The sequence below is a fragment of the Hydra vulgaris genome, chromosome 09 (assembly GCF_038396675.1).
Source record: "Hydra vulgaris chromosome 09, alternate assembly HydraT2T_AEP".
Classification (NCBI taxonomy): Eukaryota; Metazoa; Cnidaria; class Hydrozoa; order Anthoathecata; family Hydridae; genus Hydra; species Hydra vulgaris.
The window spans coordinates 53,447,777-53,470,297 of record NC_088928.1 but is presented as its reverse complement, the minus strand read 5'-3'; the positions used below and the strand labels follow the sequence as shown (position 1 = coordinate 53,470,297).

Sequence of the window (22,521 nt, the reverse complement as noted above, 5' to 3'; positions counted from 1 at the left end):
GATAAAGATAACAATTCTATTAATAATAATAATAATAAGAATAATAATGATAACAATAATATTAATAGTAATTATAACAACAATAGCAACAATTATAATAATAACAATAATAAAAAATAGCATTATTTATAATAATGAATGTTACAAATAAGATAGTGATTTTAATTTGAGAAAAAGTTAAGAAAGAGCAAGTATTAGTAGTAATAAACCAGCATTGAAATGAAGAAAGTAGTATAAAAGAATTTTAGAAAAGATTATTAGTTAAAGATTATTAGTAGTTATAGACCAGCATTAAAGTAAATAAGGTTAAGATGGATAGTAGATAGTTAGAATAAGAGTAGCAATTTAAGGGCGGTGTAAAACTTGTTGGGTTAAAAAACCAAAAACTTTAATATTTCATTCTAAACCCAAAAAATGTTTTAGGGATTTAGATTGAATTTTTATTTACTTTTACCTGTACAGGTCTGTACAGAATTTCAAGAGTTTTTTTGTAAAATGGTAGCTTCAAATCCACATTTCTATACAAACAGTGTTTCGAAGTTTATAAATAATATTAGAGCTTAAGAAATTTAAGTCTACGTAAAATTAGAGAAAAAACATCAGCGTCCTATTTGGTACATATATAACATTTTATATAGCTTTTTTGTAGCTAATGCAACAAAAGCTATAAAAATGTTGTTAAGTGTTGAAGTCAACAACCAATAAAAGTTTAACTTTTATAGAGTGATTCTGATTCTGACGATAGCTGCCATCACAATGCCAAGAAAAAAACTAGTGTCAAAAAATATATTAAAGAAATGAAAAAAGAAATGTCGCAAAACTTTGAAGAACGCAAAGTTTTGATCAATCTTGATTTGTTTGTATTGGACAATTCACTTCGCGAAACAACTGTTGGAGCATTGCGTGGTCACACACTTCAAAACAAATTTGAAATTTATGAACAAGTAAGTTTTTTGTTGTTGATTTGTTGTTAGTTTTTCATTGTTACAATTAGAATTATTAAATTAAAAATTTTGATCAAGTATATAAGAATTTAAAAAATTGTAATAGAAAAAAAATGAAAAAGTTGTAATAGAATATAAAAGAGGCCATTACTTTGTTTTTGTTCGTACAGATTTAAGTTAGGTTAACATAAGCAAGTCGATATATTGTAATAATTATACACTTTAGTAACGTAACTGATTTTAGCCCTTCACAAATTTGTATTGATAGAAGCAAATGCTGTTTAAAGTTAAAATGTAACTTTGTACTAAAAATAAATTTTAATTTCTGACATTATCACCCAGCATCTTTTCTTATTTTTAAAAGTATATATATACCTCTAAAATATTTACAGATGACTATATTAATTCTAAAAACTTTAAAATACAACTATCATTGGCAAATTATTGGTTTTTTCACAGACAAAGGCATTTACTTAAGTCATTTCTAAAAATATTTAATTTAAATTTTTATAGATACATAAATAGTATTTTACTGTTTTCATATCCAAAATAGTATAAGTTAAGAATACGTCACGTATGCTGCTATTACTAAAACGATAGCGACATATGTGAGTCATTTAAGCTCCGGTTGCTATTAAGTTATGAGTAATGCGCAATTATGATGATATATTGCATTATGAAATTTGGCAATATATGAGGTTTTATCAAAATTTCTGAGTTTTTCTCTATGATAATTTTTTTTTCTCTATGACAATTTTTTTTTCACACCTAATCTAGTACACAATCGAGGTGGTACTTTTTTATATAAAAGAAAACTTCGGTACATCACACATTGTTACGAACTTTTAGAAACTTTTTGCCCTCGGCTTCTACGAGTGGAACTATATCCAGGATTGTTCAATGTTCTCAAGCCGTCTTTAGTAGATTCCAACAAAGTTTTATTACCCCCATTCATATCAAACTGGGATTGGTAAAAATTTTATATTTTGGAGGAGAAACTTTATGAGAAATTTGTCTCGTGTTTCCAAAACAATTTGAGGCAAAGATCAAATATGTTATACTCATTGGACTCCAAATGTTAAAACGTTAAGTGACTTAATTTTGTTGGTGCTACTATGTTGCGGTAGGGAAGCCACTCTGATTTTAAACTAGAACGAACTAGATTTGTTCAATCATTTCTAGCACAGCCTCTATTTGAAAAAGAGTTGCAATCTGCAGAAACTATTTTTGGAGTTTTTTTTTTATTGAAAACAATCCTTAACTTGTGAAAGAGATCATTAAGTTTTTCAGATATTTTACAGATTCTTTTTAAATTTCATTTTCTTTTTTAATACGATGGTAAAATAATGGTTCAAGCTACTCACATTTAAATTAATAATCACCTTAATACGTTTTATCAAATTCGGTTAATTATACCAATGGTTTTATTTGTAAGTATTTTATATCTGGAAGCTATAATAAATGTTAATTAACAAAAGTTTCTTACAACTTTATATATATATATATATATATATATATATATATATATATATATATATATATATATATATATATACAGTGGCGGAACTTCAAAATTTGCCCCCTCCCCCCCCCCCCTCCCCCCGCAAAAGAATGTTTTTAAAAAAAAAAAATAAAGCTTCACATATTAAATAGATATTTATTTCATATATCATATTTAAAAACAAAAAATTAAATAAAGATAAAGATAACTTCTAAACGAAACTAAAACTTAACCGAACTTAAATAGTGAAAACTTTCCTCCTTGATTTCATATTGGCAAAATCGGTAATGATGTTTTTCATTTCCATTTTTCCAGCCGCTTTTGCCTCAATAGATACTATTGCAAGGTCGCTTAAACGTTCTTTACCAATGGCATTTCGTAAATAATTTTTTATTATTTTAAGTTTCGAAAAAGAACGTTCAGCTGATGCAACAGTAACAGGTAATGTAAGAAACAATAACAATGCTGTTATCACTTGCGGAACGCTTGCAGCTATAGTTGACAATTTTACTATTAAAAGGTCAGCCAATTCACGTATAGATGATATTTTTGATATTTCATCGTGTAGCATTGACTTTACCATAACCATTTGCAGCGGAAATTCAGTTGTTATATCTTCACTATATTTTCTCTGAATGGCTTCTGCACAGCTTATGATCTCACGTTCTTTCATTACCATTAATTTATTTGGATGGATGCAGGAAAATAATTGTACCACTTCTTGCATTCCTTTAAATCTATTGTCGAGTTGGTTGATAACGACGTCCAAAATTTTATAAAAATATTGATGCGAAAAATTTCCTCACTACTATCAAAACGGTGATCTGTAGATAATTCGTCAAAATGCCTTTTCACAATTTTTCTTCTTTTTTGAAAAAATATTGCAGGAATCTGCCACGTAGTCGCTATTTCTACCGCTTCAAGTTTTGCTGAATCAAACATCTTTCTATATTGTTTTAAATTTTTGCTGGCATTTTCTAGAGAACCTGAAGCTGTCGTAAGATCTAAATTTTTAGTTTGCAGCAATTTTGATGGTATATGTACCTCATTAAAGATTTTAGACAAAAGCACGCATAAAAAAACAAATTCGAAACTGCTCATATTTTTTTGTATTCGTACTGCTTCTTCGCGTTCTTCACGTTTTGTACTTGTTATTGATATCTCGGAAAGAGCTTTCATTATATCATGAAAGCGAATTTTAACGGCGAAAAGAGAAGTATATCGTCCTGCCCATCGCGTTGGATTTAACCTTTTTAATGTTATTTGTGATTCTCCTGTATATTTGGATCGTAGATCCCACCTGTTCATGCTATTTCCGAAAAATGAATACACATCTTCTAGCATTACAAAAAATGAAACACAACATTTAACCGCATCGTTAATAACAAGATTTAAATTATGAGCTGCGCAATGCATATACATAGCATTGGGTTGATTTTTCTTAAAAAGGGCCTGAACCCCATTGTATATCCCACTCATGACGTTCGCACCATCATAACCTTGACCCCTGCAGTTACTTAATTTTATATGATGTTTTTCTAACAGATTTAAAATTTCTTCATGTAGTCCAGCAGCAGTGTGGTTATATATTTCCGTGAATCCCAAGAAAACTTCTTTAATTTCAATTGATGTGGCTTCATCTTGTTCATTTTTAATAATTTTTACGTATCTAAATACTTGACTGAGCTGATCTCTTTTAGTAATATCTTGTGTTGTATCCATTATAATTGAATAAAAAGGTGAACTATTAATATCAGCAGTAAGAGTGGCTTTTAAATGCGTTGCAAGGCAAAGTATGACTTCATTTTGAATTTGATGGCTTAAATATTTTATAGATCCATTTAGCATACTCAAAACTTGCTTCATAACATTATCATATTTAGCTAAAAGTTGAACTTGGGTTAAAAATTTACCATTATATTCATTGTCAAATGATTCACGATGACCACGAAAAGCCAAAGAATTTTTACAAAGTACTAATGTTATATTTACTATCCGCTCTAAGACTTGCACCCAAAAATTTGATTGGTATCGTATTTGTTCTTCTATATTTCTATCAATTGTTTCATTATGTCGCCATTTTTCATAAATGCAACAAGCACATATATGTTGTTCACTATTTTCGTGAATTTTAATTTTTTTAGAAAGACCACGCCAATCTCTGACACCATGCGCACGCCAGTTATCCTTTGCTTTTCATTCTCCTGAGAAAAGCCAACAAGGCTCGCAATAAACGGCATCAAGTTTTGGGGAATAGCAAAGCCACATTCTTTCTATAGATCCATATTTTGTGGTAGTTTTAAAATATTCTTTGGAAAACCTACGGTTTTCTTGCAAGGGGTCGCGTATAAAAGGACCTTTTGGCCGACACGATTCCGATAATACAATTATTTTCTTAATATCTTTTGTTAGTATTTTACCATGAAAATTTGCAATGTCAGTAGAAAATAATTCACTTGATTTTTCTAAATTAATTTGTTCAATGGCGTCATTCGTATCAGAGTTTGAATCTTCCTTGTCTTCATTTCGGTGGTTTCTCGGAGACCTATTCACATCTTCTTCGTTCACATTTTTATTACCAGTAGCAATGTTTTCTTCGATATCATCATGTTCTACTGACTGATTTATACATACCACTTCTGCAGAGTTTTGACTTTCCACTTCCGTTTCCGCTCGCTTTTCGATTGGTTTCAAAAACGTTGTTAGCTTCGGCAATTTAGCTAAAGTAGCTTTTGTTTCTTTTAACTTTCTTCTTTTTGCTGCACCGCTTGTACTACTTAATTTCTTTTCCATTATTATGAGTCAAAATCTAAATTATTACAAATTTATAAATTCAGTACCTGTTGTAAAATTTTTAATTATTACACAATTATTAATTACCTTTTATTAAATATATCAGTGAAGTAATAAACTCTCGTGCAACAATACTTTATTATTCGTAACACGATTAAATAAATTGGAGACTAGTAATTCAGATAAAATAAGAAATGAAAAGTTAACTTATTACAACGGAAGATTTAATATAAAATTGAAAATGAGAACATACATTTAAAAGTTAATTTGTATATGCAACAAGGATTATAGAATCATTATCCTTGATATGCAACGACGTAACAAATAATATTGTTTATATTTTAAAAATATTGAATATGCAACTAAGAACTTATAAATTAAAGAACTTCTTACAGTTTAAAAAAAATTTATACGCAACAAATTATTACTTTTACCGAATTCAGTCTAATTGTCTAATTCATACACAAACACAACATAGCGGTATAAAAATTAACTATACAATAACATCTGGCAGTTCGCAGCTGATAATCGTACTTTTTAAAATTGCGTATGCAATTTTAAAAAGGTTAAAACTTTTCGTTTAAATGTAAACTACGCACTCCAATGCAAAAATAAATTTTTGAACAATATATTTTAATACGATGGATGACATTTTTTTTATCCAAGTTTTATATTTTAGGGCCCACTATACCTGCGGAAAAGAGTTTTATAGTATAAATATTATTGAGAGTTTAGTTTTTTTTTTATATGAGGGCCCCCTATAGCTGGTAGGCCCCCCCGCAACGCAGGGTCCTGCGTCCAGTAGTTCCGCCACTGTATATATATATATATATATATATATATATATATATATATATATATATATATATATATATATATATATATATATATATATATATATATATATATTTGTTCGCTATTTATAATAATTTCTCGCAATTTAAAAGGAATTTTTTCTCTTTTTTTAATGAAAAAATCATATTAAGCTCAGCATATTGTCTTTATCTACTTCTAGCATAGGCAGGATAAAGTCAATATGCTGGCCAAAACACCCTGACCTTCGCTGCGAGGCCAGAGCGTTTACCGAGATCAAATAATTAAAAAACTTTCTTTAAAATAAAAAAAAATCACAACACGCATTTTATAGTTTGGTAAGTGAGTATGTATGTGAGTTTGTATGGAAGTGCATTTCCATTTCCAATCACCTATCCTCCGATTCGTTTATTAAAGATAAGTATTTTAATGAGGTGACTTTGTGGTTTAAAGTGTAGCTAATAAAAAGTTAGGTCAGACTTTTGAAGTATTTTTTACCGATCTTAGCGACTAAGTGCGTCAAAATAATGGACTTATTGAGGTTATTGCAAAAAATCAGCTAAGAGGTAAGAGTTGGATTTAAGATTAGTTTGAAGAGGCTATAACTAGTTTGCTATTTTATAATTATAGTTACTTTAAAAGACATAGAAGGGGAATAACTCTCTTCGTTTATTAGACAAAAACTTGACTTGTAAAGAAAAAAATATTGTTTTAAGTGGTTAATTTATTTACATATTAATTTTGTTTAATCAAACATTGCGTTATACGTAATCTAATGTAGGTTACGCTATATTTGAGTTGTAGTTGTCGCTTTAATTGGCGCTGTCTCTGTAATTGGCGCTGTATAAAAGATTTGTTGATTTTAGAAAAGCAATACTTTATTCTGTTGCGTAATTTCTTGAGGTTTTCAGCTTGCCAATTATTTTCATACACTTTTGCTTTGAGAACACTACAAAAGTCTTTAATCGAACCATATTCACATCAGTTCTTACAATCGGACAACATTCATAACAATTCACACAATCGGACTATATTCAGGCAGGGTTATCTTGATCTTTTCAGGATAAAATTGATCTTTTTCTCATTCATGTATTTTGTACAGGTTTAGTGTAATGAGATGATGCCAGACAAGGTCAAAATACATTTTACTATTAGAATAATGCTTTTCAATAAATGGAATTAGATTGCTCTTGAATCCGTCATTTTTGTAGAATTCTTGGTTGATTACTAAACCACTTTCTCTAAATATTTGCGAAGGTATGCCTTTACCTAAAAAGCAAATTCAAACAAATTATTGTTACAGTAAAAAAAATTTTATTTAATATTTTACTGTAACAATAAATTATTTTAATTAATTTAAATTAATTTAAATAAAGTTTTGTAAAGAATTAAAAATGCAACAAGTTAACTAGGATAATTAATATATAATGTGTTACATAACTTTGTCTTCAATATAATAAGTTTCATATAATAAGTTTATCCGTGTTTTAATTATAAATCAATCCGTTTTTTAGTAATAAATCATTAAAATTAGCCAGCTTTTTAGTCTAACTAAAGTTAGTCAACTAAATTTTTCAATTAAAGTTTTTTAGTCGACTGAAATTTTAGCAAAAATAAAATTAGTCGACAAATGTTTTAGCCTAACTAAAATTAGTCGAATAACTTTGGAATAATAATTCTATTATTTTGAAACATTTTTGCTTATTCTTTACTATCAAGTTATGAGTATAAGAAAATGAAAAAATAGAAATTATGGAAGGAGTTTGTTGATTAAAAATAGGTTGTGCCCGCCACCCTATTTTTGACGTTTTAATGAAAAAAAAATTAGTCACTTAACTTTTCAATCTAACTAAAATTAACCTACATTTTTAGTTTCACTAAAATTAGTCAGCTAAAACAAGATGTAGTGCTATAAAAAACTGAAAAACCATAAAATTTTTACACCCAAGAGCACTTTGTTAAGACGGTTCAATACTATTTTGTCCTATTTAAAACATCGTCTCAATAATAGTTCTTAGGGCCCAGTTAAATCAAATTCGTAACGTAGTATTAAACCAAATTTGATTATCAGAATTTTATTGCAGCTCTGAGATAATGCGTTTATTGTTATAGCTTATAAACAACCAATGTGCACGAAAAGTAAAAAAGACGTACTTTAGATGTTTATTAAACGTTCGGGACGTTAAATAAACGTCTATTTGACGCTTTTTTTATGTCCCGTGCCCGCAGAGGAATGTGCAATTATAATCAAAAACCATAGGTGTTGCCATAAACGCAGAAGTAAGTTGTTATTATGTTAATAATAATAGGATTAATTATGCATCAATAAACTGGTATTAAAAGTTCATTTACTTTAACATGATCAAGATATTCGAGCAAAAGATTTCAATAATTGTCTAAATCAGGGGTTCCTAATCTTCTTATTTTCCATTTTGGTTATTCATAATTTGATAATAAAGAATAAACTAAAATGTTTCAAAATAATAGAATTATTATTCAAATTACATACACTTAGAGAAACATATTCAAATTACTTACACATAGAGAAAAATATTTGCAAAACGTAAATAAAGTAAACAAAAAACACAAATACAAAGAAAATATTTCATAAAATAATATAATATCAATATGTCAATGCGATCTTTGACATTGCATATTATTTGGTCAGTGGCTCATAATTAGGAGAGTATAATCATGGGCAATTCTACGGGTAAGGTGCCATACCCTCAAAGAAGACGATTTTACTATTTTAATTAGTTTTTTGAGGAATTTTATAATCGGCTAACCCAGTTGGTACTTTTTAAGGATTCAATATATAATTGATTTCTGAAATTAATAAACTCAAACTCACATGCGGCCATTTCCATCATATTTATTTGGCAAGTAATAGGATTGATAGAGAAGGAAATCTGGTTCGATATGTAATAAGAGTATTTTGGCTTTTGAACGAAAATTAGCATTAAATTCCATATTTAACCCTAAATTGGTATATGCATACATTAACAGCAAAACATCAACAAAAGAATAAATAAAAGCGTTACGTTGGACTGATGGAGCTATAACAGGGAGCACATTAAACAAGTATTTCGTTTCAATTTTCAATTTTCAATTTTCACAAAGAGGTCGATAAACATTGCAAAAATTACTGATAAAATTAATTTTAAATGCCTTAATTCACGCTTTACAAATGCAATTGTTAAAGTGTATACCAACAGACTTGATGTACAAAAAAACTGAGGTACTGGACAACGTTCAGCCCAAAGTTCTCGAAAGGAGTTCTAAATTGCTCTGCAAGCCATTGTCAATATTACTACTGTGATGAAAAAGTAAGGTGAATTTTTAATTTAAACTTCCCGCCTTATTCGAATCGTCCAATCTTTTTTATTTTTAAGTTGGTAGGAATGTCATTAACATTTGCGCCAAATTACATGTCAAACTCATAATTATTTTTTTTTGTTTACGCTTGTTTCTGAAGTACCAAAAGTGCATTTGGCGATTTTCACGATGTCTAATTTTGTTGAGCAAAGAAGTGCTATTAAATTTTGTTTGCGGAATGATATTTCTGCTGCTGAAACGTATCGAATGTTGCAAAAGGCCTTCGGTGAAGAGACTATATCTCAAAAAAATGTTTACAAGTGGTACAAAGACTTCAAAGAAGGCCGAGAACGTGTTGATGACTTGGAACGCTCCGGACGACCATCGACTTCGATTGATGATCGCCACATCAACAAAATCAAAGAATTGGTGCTTGCAAATCGTCGGTTAACCATTCGAGACCTTTTTGACATGGTTGGAATATCATTTGGGTCGGTGCAAGCGATTTTGAAGGATCATTTGGGCCTCAGAAGACTTGGTGCCGAAATTTCTCAATTTCTTTGAAAAAGAGCGTCGCGTTAAAACGTGTGAAGCAATGCTTTCTGACTATCAAGACGTCTACAAACAAATTATTACCGGCGATGAGACTTGGGTCTACGCATACGACCCTGAAATAACCGACCAATCGAGTAAATACCGTGAAAAAGGCGAGCCGAGACCGAAGCAACCACGTCAAAGTCGCTCAAAAATCAAGGTCATGTTGACTGTTTTCTTTGATTATTGTGGTGTCGTGCACTACGAATTCCTTCCAACTGGCCAGACTGTCAACAAAGAATATTTTTTAAGCGTTATGCGACGTTTGCTTGAAGCTATTCGCAAAAAGAGACGGGAATTATGGGCCAATAACTCTTGGATTTTGCACCACGATAATGCGCCTTCGCACACAGCACTGGTTCTTCGTAAGTTTTTCGCCAAAAACTCTACCCATGTTGCTCCACAACCACCGTATTCGCCCGACTTAGCACCGTGTGACTTCTGGCTGTTTCCAAAGCTCAAGAGACCACTCCGGGGAAATCGTTTTGAGTCCATTGAAGAGATCCAACGTGAATCGGCACGCGCATTGAAGGCTATCCCTACCGAGGACTTTTCGGCATGCTTCGAAGACTGGCAAAACGTTGGCATAAGTGCATTGGGGTCGGGGGGGATTATTTTGAGGGGAAGATACAGATTTGGAAGAATAAATAAAGATTTTTCATTTTATAAAAAAATTCACCTTACTTTTTGATCACAGTAGTATATATATATATATATATATATTATATATATATATATATATATATATATATATATATATATATATATATATATATATATATATATATATATATATGTATAAAATATTCCCTTTTTTAATTAGGGGTACATTTTTGCATTTTTCTAGAGGTCTGGAACAACACTTGATTTGTAAGACAATAATATTGACATAATATTGACATACTACTGTGATTCGATACGTTTCAGCAGCAGAAATATCATTCCGCAAACAAAATTTAATAGCACTTCTTTGCTCAACAAAATTAGACATCGTGAAAATCGCCGAATGCACTTTTGGTACTTCAGAAACAAGCGTAAACAAAAAAAAAATAATTATAAGTTTGACATGTAATTTGGCGCAAATGTTAATGACATTCCTACCAACTTAAAAATAAAAAAGATTGGACGATTCGAATAAGGCGGGAAGTTTAAATCAAAAATTCACCTTACTTTTTGATCACAGTAGTATATATATGTATTTCTTTAATAACTTAAGATACTGCTGGTGACCGCTGGAATTTCTTTACATTCTAAAAGTAGAAATGTTAATTAACTGGGAAAATAAATACATATTTTGGAACTCGGTGAAACATTTATATATCTTATAATTAAACCAAAACATATTTGTATATTCTCAACTTTACTTTAGAAAATTCTTTAAATTTAAACATAAACCAGATTTACTTTTTTCTTTTTAATATATTTGAAATATATTATGTAAAAAGATTATGAAAATAGTAAATACACACTTTTATTCAAATCAAAGTCTCCATTTGAATTAAATAAAAATCTCAACTTTATTAGAGTTCTTTGAAAGTAATATCAAGTTTTTTAATTTCTTTAAACTATAAATTTAAAATTATTTTTAATAAATTCAAAGTTATTATATAAATAAAAAGTTCCTTTTTGACTATAAATTCAAAGTTATCAAAAAGTTATTTTTTACTTTATACTTTTTACTTTTGAAAGTCATTGTAATTTATTATTATTTAAAAAATGTGTTTGCATTTGTAAAACAACAATTCCAAAAAATGTAAGGGATTTATATTGCCATTTATTTTAGATTTATTTTGATGTTTTAAGTCACTACGCGTTGTTGAGCTTAATTTTTTCAGCGTTTTTTCATAAATGAGTTATTGTTACAAAGCATAACGTAGTATAACGTAGCAAAGCATAAAGTAGTATAGCAAAACAATAATTAGTTTAAGCAATTGTCTTTTTATTTTTATGCTATTTTTTAATTTCTTTATATTAATTGCAAAAAAAAAAAAATGCATACACATATTATGAAATATATATATATTTATACAAAAGTGTATATATTTTATAAAAATGAATGTTTAAGCCACAAAATGTTATATGATAATGTACGTTTTGAGAATGTATTTTTATTTTTTACTTTTGTCCACCACCTGGCCCACTGCGCAAGAGAAAAAATAAGGCTTGTTTTTTTGCTGAATTTTTTTTTAAACAGTTTCTTTTTTTTTTCATTTCAATAGTTTTGTTTGATTTATTTATAGGTGCAATAATGTTTTCTTAATAGATAAAAAAGGTTGGTTTCCAACATTGTATTGTTGCCTCATTTTTACACATGACAGATGTTTGTGACACTTTTGTTGAAGAATTAAGAAAACGAGGCGAAGATATGAGCATGATGTATGCTTTCACAGAGTTTGCAAATGATGCTAACAGCGAAGGAATTCCGTTAAGCGATTTACCTGTTGGTTTAAAAAAATGCAAGCAGTTAGGAATTAAAATTGTGATCATAGAAGCGGATCTTGTTTATTATAAATATGATTATGAGAAATTTTATCATAATGCAATGTGCGAACTTTTTATTGAACGGTTTGAATGGATTCGAAATAACTTATCCAACGATTCTAACATTTTAGTTAACCTAAGGGATCTTCCTGATGCACTCAATAAAGTTCCAGAAAGAGCTTTAAAAATGGTTGAGTTTCTTGCAAGTTATAGATCACAGATATTTGCAATTATAACATAAGAGTCCGGGAAGTATTTACCCGAAGAGCTTGGTGTTTGGGTACGCACTTGCAAAAAAGTAATGAACGACTCAAAATTTAATGGCCATTTCCTGATACATGTTCACCAACAATGGGGTATGCTTGATGCCACACAAATAGAGTGTCTTGCTAATGGATGTACTGGTATCTGGGCAGGCGTTTGAGAAGAAGAAGCATCAATGGGACACGCTTCATCTTGTTTAACCATAATGAATTTAGTTCGTATGGGCAACAAAAAAGTGTTAAAAAAATTTCATTGTGAAGAGTTAAGAAATGCAGCGATTGAGGTCACACGCATAACAACAGGCAAGGATCCTCATCCCAAGCAAACAATCTACGGAGCTCGTGCATTAGATCAAGTGTTTGGTTTGCCACAGTTTGACCCAACAAAAGCAAAAGACATTGTTGGTGATTTTGATATGGCAAAATTTTTTGGTCAAGAAGCTACAATGACAATATCGATACTGGCAGATGAAGTTATGATTTTAACAAGAATGAAACGTTTGTTCGGTGATCATCCATCACATACCTTTGATATTGCAAAAAAGATGAGAGCGCTTATAAATGATGAATTGAGAGCTAATCGCAAGGAGGAGTACCATAGTCCAATGGGTCTAGCAATGTTGTTTGATCGAGCTGGAGGAAAGCTTAGTACAGCTATGACTGAAGCAATTGCTCTGGTAAATAAACTTTATTAACTATTTATATGTTTGAATCTTTTGATATTTTTTTATTTTAGAATAATTTTTATTGCTAAGTTAACATAAAAACAAAACAACCAACCACTATATGCAAAAATATATAATCTGTCAAGTGCAGGAGAGTGTAGGCAAACAACATGATAGGTAACATAATAAATAGTATGATAGATAACATGGTGTTGCCTATTTATACTTATCAAATAATTAAGTTATCAAATAATACGTATCTATAACTATTAAATTTCAAGTTGGCAGTTTTTAGATTTAGCGGTCAAATGGGGAAAAATAATAGAGTACTAGCAAACACACAATGCTTTTTTTCATTGAAAATTAATTGCTACGTGCTACGATATAAATTTTTACAGATCAACTAGTATCAAAATCACTTAACAGGTTGCGTGTGTCATTTTTCAAAAAATCTTGGTTTTAAAGTTTTTTCCTCTTTTTTCCTAGAAAATAGCTTAGATATCTCTAACATTATCTTTCCATCTATTGCATTGGCAACTGTTTTACTAATAAAAAATCATTTTTAATTAACTAAGTTTTAAAAAAAAAAAATTTTTTTATACTTGAATCTTACATAAAATGTAAGGAACACATGTAAAAAGTGGTAACTTAAGTTAACTTTTAGAGTCATATTTTTCTTAAAATAGAGACTAGCTTGTAGTGCATTCTATCATTTTTAGTTACTAACTACAACTTAAATACAGTTTAAAAAACTTCCAGCCCATTTAATTAACTTTATAACATGTTTTTAGGTTAACAACAATTCTGTAAATATTGACAAACTTATTGGCGAATTATACGAGCAATGGAAACAATGGGATTTGCGTGATGGTAAAGCAGATGATCGTCTCACATTTGATAATTTTTACGATGGCTTCATGAAAGGCTACTTTGGCTGTTATCGATGTTCTGAAGCGCAGCAATGTTTAAAAGTAATCAATGCTAATGACGATCTATCAATTGATTGGAAAGAATTTTCTGTGTTTTTGAAATGGGCTGGTTATGAATACCCCGAAACTAAAACCTCTGAAGAGTTGTTGGACATTGCATTTAGGAAAGGCATAATACCAGCTATGCAAGATAAATTAATTAGGATGAGCAAAGCAATAGTCTCATAGATTAGTACTATTAAATAAAAAGTTCGTTATTTGTTGTATGAGCAATTTTGTAATCAATTTTTACGTGTGTTTCTAACGTTACATATTTTATAAACTTACTTTAAAATATTTAAGTTAGAAATATACTATAAAAATTTTATATTACAAAGTTATTTTTTAAAAACTAATTTGCTCAGAGAAAAGTGTTCTTTAAGTTCTTTGTGTTTTTAGTTTATCATTAACTAGGATATTTTACGTCCTAGTGCCATCCCCACCACCACCCGCCCCCCACCCCCTTGTCATTTATTACTACTCCGCAAATTTTTACAAGTGTAATTTAGAAAAACATTATTATAATTTGAAAGTGCGAAAACATAAATATCAATTTTATTTAAAATGGCATAAATAATAAAAAATGGTAGACATTAAAGTATTTAATATTTATCTTTGACGATTTAAGGTTTCAGCCACTCACCTTTTATTTACCAGATTATAAATATTAGAGACGGGAAAAAGTGGGATTTTATGTAATTGAAAGAATATAGGTAGCAATTAAAAGAATCAACGCAAACTATTTTTAATATTTAATCGTACCAAAATAGAAGTAATAAACCTAGCTTATTACAAGCAATAATAATGAGTAATAATCTGGAATTAAGAGTAAAAATTGAAAACTTGGAATATAATATAGTTACAAAGTATAAAAAACTTGTTACTAATTTGACGGTTAAATTATTAGAGAATTTGAATTTCAGAAACTAAAAGGTTCATTTATATTTTGAAAATATGTAATAATAAAAATACGTCATAATAAAAAAAATATAATATTAAAAAAAATGTAATAATAAAAAAAAATATGTAATAATACAAAAGCATTTTTAAATAATAAAAAAGGACGAAAAATAATTAGGTTTTAATTTTTCTGGCCTTTTTTGTTGCAAATTTTTTACAATTTCTTTCAAATTTAATACTGATGAGTTTTCGTGTTCTATCGAAATTATTGATAATCCCACCAGTCTTTGTTGTAACATTGTAAACCTCAAATAATTTTTAATTACTTTTAATTTTAAAAAACTTCGCTTACCACTTGCAACGGACACTGGAAGTGTTAATAGTATTCTTAAAGAAATACATATATTTGGTAGTCAATTAAACGTTGTTCAACGATAAAAGTTAGTTCTTCGTGTGGTGTCGTTTGTTGAGGTAGTCAACAAACGACAGAAAGTACATCAATTTCATTACAAAGATCCGCTGCACTAATATCTTTTTGAGAACCATGAGTTTAATTTTTATTTAGATTTCTATAATTCTTCAAAATATCCGCTAAAGATTTCGTATTCATAGAATAAAATATCATGAAGGAAACCAGATATATTATTATATTGTTGCAGTTATTCAAACCTTTCTACAATAGACTGTGTAGCAGTGTCTAAAATTTTAAGATAAAATTCAACTTAAAATTTTTCTTATATATCTTGACATGCTTTATCTTGTGTTTCATAATCGAACTGTCGCTTTTTTCTCCTTCTCCTGACTTGATCTTCTTCAAAATTTGTTACTGTTTCCACTTCTTTCGCAATTTCAGCAGCATCAATAATAATTCTTGGAAAGCCTTCATCATTTCTCATTTTTACAAAGTTTGTTTTTAGTAATATTTAATTGTTGTGTAGCTGCATTCAAATCAACATTCTTATTTTGTAATATTTTATTAGAAATATCAACTTCAAAAAGAATGTCGTACCATGAAGCAAGGGCTACCATGAATTTGAATTTGCAAATAGAATCTGCAAACCCTTTAGACTCATTTCGGGAAGAATTTCCTACTGATGTAGTTTGTAATCTTGGATCCACAAGTATTTGCATTAAAGCATCGTGAATTTTTCCGAAATTGTATCGTAATGGTTTTAAATCATTAATGCGGCTTTCCCCTCTTGCATCACTTAATGGCTTGACAGTAAAATCTGGAAAAAAGCTACGAAAAACTCGCCAACGAAAAGGTGATTCCGAAAAATAATTATACATCCGTTGCACCACACCAAAAAAAGCTTACTGCATCTAAGCTACACTTGCATGCATAATTCACAACTAAATTAGTGAATGTGCGCTCCATGAAATAAAAAACGCCCGAGGATTTATACCCAAACTTTTTCTTTGTACCCCATTTTCCTTACCCTCCGTGTTACTTCCGTTATCGTATCTTTGTCCACGGATATATTCAATTAGTAAATTAAAATTTTCCAACTGCTCAATTAATGTTTTTGCCAAAAAAGCACCTGTATATTTTGCCACAGGTATGAATCCCAAGAAATGTTCTTTAATTTTAACTAAATCCCCATCATTTAATGTTGTAGATTCTAAATCAACAAAATAAATTATTATTGTCATTTGTTCTGTATTGCTATTATCTGGGGTGCAGTTTGAAATTATAGAACAATATTTAGCAAATTTTACTCTAGTCAAGATATTATCTTTTATGCATTTAACAATTTAACTGAATGGTTTAAGTCGAATAAACTATCCTTAAATATAATTAAAACCAAATACACTCTTTTTCATAGACTCCACGAAAAAAAGTTATTTCATTTAAATTTCCCTACCTTTGTATTGATAATTCTATTATAAAAAGAGAGCACTCGTGCGCGTTCTTAGGAGTATTTCTAGACGAAAATCTTTCATAGCGTGAACACATAAGTATAGGGTGTTTCATTAAGACGGACAAAAGCTTAATGCAAATTATATTTGAACAATGAATAATTTTTTTCTTCTTCTTCCAGATTCAAAAAATAGAGCTTTGGGCAATTAAAATAACGGAAAGATTAACAACGAACAACGCATTAAAATTGTTGAAGAGTATTACAAAAATGGTTGTTCAACCACAAATGCATTTAGAGCACTTCGCAATTTCTTTGGTCAACATAATCGACCTACCATCAGTGCAATTGGAAAAATTGTGGCAAAATTTAAAGAAACTGGATCGGTGACAGATGTGAAAACACCAACTCGTACTCGCTTACGCCGTTCAGATGAGAACATTGCTGCAGTACGCGAGAATGTGGCCGAGAATCCAGGCACCTCAATTCTTCATTGCGCACAAGTATTGAACCTCTCAACAACAACATTACATCAAGTTTTGACAAAAGATTTTTGTATGCACACTTAAAAAATTCAATTAACTTAAGAACTGAAGCCTGATGACCTTTTGAAGCGCCGTTCATTCGTCAATTGGGTACGAGAGCAAAGGCAAGTTGATCCTGCTTTTTTGCAAAAAATCATCTTTAGCGATGAAGCCCATTTTCATCTTTCTCAAAGGTCACGGTATGGTGTGCAATATCTGCTAACGGAATCATTGGGCCATATTTCTTCGAAAATGATGCCTGTGTCACGAAATAAATGTTCCCCATTACAGAATTTCCCCCGGCCGAAATATTCTTTCCGGGGGGAAAATTTATTTCGAAATAGTATTTCCCCCCTCGTAATATCTGTTCCCCTATCTGCGAAATAAAGTTTCCTCCGTAATATTAGTTCCCCCTTAATACTTAATAATATACAAATTGACATAACTTGCGCAATTAAATGCGCATATAGATAGATCTAAATGCTAAATGCTACTTTTGGTTCAAATGCTAAATTAACAAAATCTACATAAAATAACAAAGTTTCGCTTGAATCGAACGCATCTTTCATAATTTTTTTTGTTATATAAAGTTTTTTCATGCAAATCTCTAATAAGTTGCTAACAAATTATACGTTTTTTTGTTAAAAAAATAACTTCGTGCAAGTTTAGAACGTTTTTAAATGTTTTGAAAAGGTTGTTTGGAATTTTTGTTTGTATATTTATGATTCAAATATGTTATTCAAATCTATATAAGTTTTCAAACGTTTTTAACTCAAATCTATATAAATTATAATGTTATTCAAATCTATAAAAGTTTTTTTGTTATGTTTAGTAAAATAATACTATAAATTGCAAATAATTTTTATGATATAACTTTCATTTCATATTTATTATAGTTATTTGCTTTCTGTAACGAACACGAATACTTGCTAACGTTTATAGACGTTAACAAGAATATGAAGAAAGTAAAGCTCTGCAAATGTATCTCGGGAAAAATGAATATCCTTCTAATTATACGAAAGACGATAAAAGAAAACTTCGAAAGAAAGCAGAATCCTTCCGGTTGGTACATGGAGATTTATTTCATATCGGAAATGAAAAAAAACTACAACGTGTGGTAACTGGAGAAAATGAACGAAACCGTATAATACAAACTCTCCACAGCAACATAGTTGGAGGATGTCACTTTAGGCAAAACGCCACTATCAAAAAAGCAACTGATAGGTATTGGTGGAAGTCGATTTCAAAAGACATACGAAAACAAGCTGTTAACGGTATCAACTTAAAAAGATGGAGTGAACAACGGGATACAGCTATGTCAAATCAGTCTGATGCCTCCGATCAGAATAATGATGAAGTTATAACAACAGAAACAATCGATAATCAACAAATGGTTTCGAAATCTGAATACTGGATTTCAAAGTACAATCTGACCATTGGAGATAAACAGATCCTGTTTTCAAACGCATGGTTGAACGACAGAATTATTGATGCAGTCAATAAAATGGTTTCAACACATCTTGGTAACAAAAACATTCAATCAACTCTTCTAGTTCAGACACAATCTGGGTTCAAAGCAGTTACCTGTGAGTCCATCATCATTCTTCACGACGTCAACCATTGGGTGACAACTGCATGTATTGACAGAGAGGTTTTGTATTTAGATAGCCTTCATGGTTCTGTTTCAAACTATGTTAAAACTCAAATGAGACAACTGTATTTTAATTTTGTTAACACCGAGGGTTTTCTTCCAGTAACTGTGGTACCATGCGCACTAAAACCGAATGCATTAGACTGTGGTGTTTATGCAGCTGCCTTTGCATTTCAGTTGATCATTTATGGAAAAGATGGTACGACGCAGACGTTTAAAAACAAAATGATGCGTTCACATCTCATTAGCTGTTTGGAAACATCAATCATCAAACCTTTTCCGATAAGCGTCTTACGTAAACGTGGAAAAAATAAAGCGATGCAAACTATTCACATTTAGAACAATTACTGAACAATATTTATAAGTTATTACTGTAAAATGCTGTAAAATACAGGTAATACTGCTAAATTACGGTTTTATTTTATTTGGTTCTTTTTTTTTAAAATGAAATATGGAAGGCATGTGAAAATTTCGCCTTAAGCACCGCCATGCATATCGACGTTCTTGGTATAGGTTCTCATATTTAACGTTATGGCATGTTATTTTATAATTAAAATAGCGTAACAATAATTATAATAATATAAATAAAAAAACAAACAAACCCTTTATCAAAAAAACCAAAGTTTTGCAACATTTTTAGCGGGGGAACATTTATTACGGGCGGGGATGAAATATTTTATCCTCCCGGGATGTTTATTCTAGAATAAACTCTCCGGGGGGAAGGTTTGTCCCGGTACAAACTTTACGGGGGGAAAAAAATATGGGGGGAAAATTTGTTTCGCAATACCGGGAATTCTGTAACTGTGACAGGTGAGCGATACCGTCCCATGATTACCAACTTTTTATGGCCTGCATTGAATGATATAGATTGTGAAGATATGTGGTTCTAACATGACGGAGCCACCTGTCACAAAGCCAATTCAACAATGGCTTTACTGAATGAGAAGTTCTCTGGTCGCACAATCTCTCAAAACACTGAAGTGAATTGACCACCAAGACCGTGCGACTTGACGCCTTTAGGTTTCTTTTTTTGGGATATCTCAAAAGTAAAGTCCATGCCAACAAGCCAACGACAGTTCAAGAGTTTAAGAATGAGATAATAAGGCATATTTATGACATTAACGACTATCTAGGCAGAAATGTCTTGAAAATTTTGACCACCGGGCGGATGTGTGTCATAAAAGCCGTAGCGGGCATTTGGCCGATATCATATTTCACAAATAATTGCCACGAATCAGACTACATTATCCAACAAAGAAATCAATAAATTATCATCAATAGCACTGTTTTATTTACTATTAGATTTTGTCCGTCTTAATGGAACACCCTGTATAATAGAAAACAAAATATCAAAAAATATTGATTTATTATATAAAGCTAAAAGGTTTTTAGAACAAAACTGTTTAAAAAATATACTTTACTTTTATTCACGGCTACCTTAATTATGGGAACATTGCTTGGTGCAGCACCAACGCAACCAAGATAAAAAAACTACTCAGTAGAGAAAAACATGCTATACGAATTATTTCAAACAAAAACAGTTTAATGCCCTCAAAAGGTTTATTTAATACACTAAATATACTCAATGTTTATCAACTAAACATTTATCAGATACTTACTTTTAAGTGCAAAATTGATAATAAAATGACACCTCTAATATTTAATACCTTTTTTAACAAAATAAATCATGTTTACTCTACTAGATTTTCAAATCAAAACTACATTCAACCTATTATACGGCCACCAAATTCTCTATTGCAAATAGAGAACCCAAATTATGGAATTCTAAATTTAATAATGACATCAAAACTACTGCTTCTTTTCACAAATTTAACGTAAAACTTAAACAAAAACTTCTTACTATTGACAATGAATTCAGTTATTTCCAAAATATATTTTTTTAACTTTATTTTTATCTTCTTTTTTATTATTTTCTGATTTTTATTTTTTTATCTTTTTAATTTCCTTATGCGAACAAGCCACCTGGTTTGTTTATTTTTTGTTCTTGTTATTATTAACTTAAACAGTGTAAAAAATAACTCTTAATCCTATAAATAATTGTTGATTTCTTTTTATAACTTTATTTCAAATCAGCTCTTATACTTAATTTGTTTTGTTTTGCTTTTTGTACACCTTGAGGCTATTATTGTCTTTTATTAAACTGTGTCATTTTTTTTTGTTTTTTTGTTTTTTGGCTTTTGTTAATTAAATAAAAATATATTTCAATTAACTTTTTCACGGTATAATAAAATATTTATTGTATAAAACTACTGCTTTATAATGTAAAAATACAATAATAACTACGGGGCTTAGTGATAAGACTATTTTTGTCTTCTTTTTGCCCCGGCCATGTAAATATTTATTTATACATTTTGGTATTGAAGCATTATTTTAACGGCGAAATATATACATAAGAAAAAAAAAATTTGCTAATATTTGTATTAAATCGTTTTGAATTTTTTTTCCAAGATAATGAGCAGTTTTAATTTCTTAATTTTTAATTTTCAGTACATGTTCATTCACTAATGGGTCAAATAAAGCGAGATACTCAACAAATTTAAAAAAATTACCACTGGCGTTGTTGTAAAACTTTTCATTTGTTCTACGAAATGTCAAGTTTTGCGTAGCCAGTACTCTGACTAAGGCAATTAATCTTTCTAAAACTTGTCGCCAAGATTGTTCTTTTTCTTTAATTTTTTGTTGCTTAATATGATCAATGGTTTTTTCTGTAGATAAACGTATAACAAGTTCTTTCCACTTTTGAAAATTAACGAGATGTGAATTACTTTCATCATAAGAAATGCTCAAAATATTCTTCCAATCGCTTAAACCTGAACCTTCTAAAGCCGGCAAACTACTTTTGCTGTTGCCAAATAATTTACAACATAAACAAAGAACTACATTTTTTGAAACTGAATATATAAGCCAAGAACGAGAGACTTCTTATCCATTTGGTAATGTCCGCTTGTAATAGAGTGATTTTCTTTTTTGAGATCTCGATCTCGTGGAAAGTTATATTTTTCAATTTTTTGCGGTCTATTTTAACAAATTGCCGAAAATAGCCACTAAAATAAGTAAAGTAATTGTCACTAAAATGAATGAAAACTATTATTATAAAGTATATTTAACTTTATAAAAGCAAAAGTTTTAGCTATTATAGCAAATTAAGCACTTAATACAAAAATTTTTAATTTTTTTTATTATTTTGTGTTTAGTTGAAGCTCAAATAAAACAGTTCTGCTACTAGTTA

At 29.8% G+C, this 22,521-nt stretch overlaps 4 protein-coding genes across 6 annotated transcripts in view; 3 read left to right on the top strand and 1 right to left on the bottom strand.

Moving 5' to 3' along the window:
* The window catches only part of LOC136084864 (uncharacterized), an 83,531-nt gene extending 82,583 nt beyond the window's left edge, over positions 1–948 (top strand). For all 3 annotated transcript variants that reach the window (XM_065806054.1, XM_065806051.1, XM_065806053.1), the window contains exon 17: positions 723–948. In XM_065806054.1, coding sequence (XP_065662126.1) covers positions 723–801 — 79 coding nt within the window. In that variant the 3' untranslated portion in view covers positions 802–948. The remainder of the gene's footprint in view (positions 1–722) is intronic.
* LOC136084865 (uncharacterized) lies at positions 723–14,665 on the top strand. Its single transcript, XM_065806055.1, has 3 exons — positions 723–944; positions 12,224–13,381; positions 14,161–14,665. The coding sequence occupies exons 2-3, from the start codon at positions 12,881–12,883 to the stop codon at positions 14,524–14,526; spliced, it is 867 nt and encodes a 288-aa protein (XP_065662127.1). The 5' UTR covers positions 723–944; positions 12,224–12,880; the 3' UTR covers positions 14,527–14,665.
* LOC136085578 (zinc finger MYM-type protein 1-like) lies at positions 3,124–4,685 on the bottom strand. The gene is made up of 2 exons (XM_065806899.1): positions 4,612–4,685; positions 3,124–4,498 (listed from the first exon to the last, which is right to left on the bottom strand). The coding sequence occupies exons 1-2, from the start codon at positions 4,683–4,685 to the stop codon at positions 3,124–3,126; spliced, it is 1,449 nt and encodes a 482-aa protein (XP_065662971.1).
* On the top strand, positions 9,556–9,930 carry LOC136085577 (protein GVQW3-like). Its single transcript, XM_065806898.1, has one exon. It carries the CDS (start codon positions 9,556–9,558, stop codon positions 9,928–9,930), a length of 375 nt encoding a protein of 124 aa, XP_065662970.1.
* Positions 14,666–22,521: the final 7,856 nt, after the last annotated feature.

What these genes read in the sequence shown, in the direction of transcription:
- LOC136085578 (XM_065806899.1), bottom strand. Translation starts at nt 4,685, where the DNA reads ATGCCGTTTATTGCGAGCCTTGTTGGCTTTTCTCAGGAGAATGAAAAG. An exon ending in ATAACTGGCGTGCGCATGGT is followed by an intron (nt 4,499 to 4,611) that starts GTCAGAGATTGG and finishes AACAATTGATAG; the next exon opens with AAATATAGAAGAACAAATAC.
- LOC136085577 (XM_065806898.1), top strand. Translation starts at nt 9,556, where the DNA reads ATGTCTAATTTTGTTGAGCAAAGAAGTGCTATTAAATTTTGTTTGCGG.
- LOC136084865 (XM_065806055.1), top strand. Translation starts at nt 12,881, where the DNA reads ATGGGACACGCTTCATCTTGTTTAACCATAATGAATTTAGTTCGTATG. An exon ending in TGACTGAAGCAATTGCTCTG is followed by an intron (nt 13,382 to 14,160) that starts GTAAATAAACTT and finishes ACATGTTTTTAG; the next exon opens with GTTAACAACAATTCTGTAAA.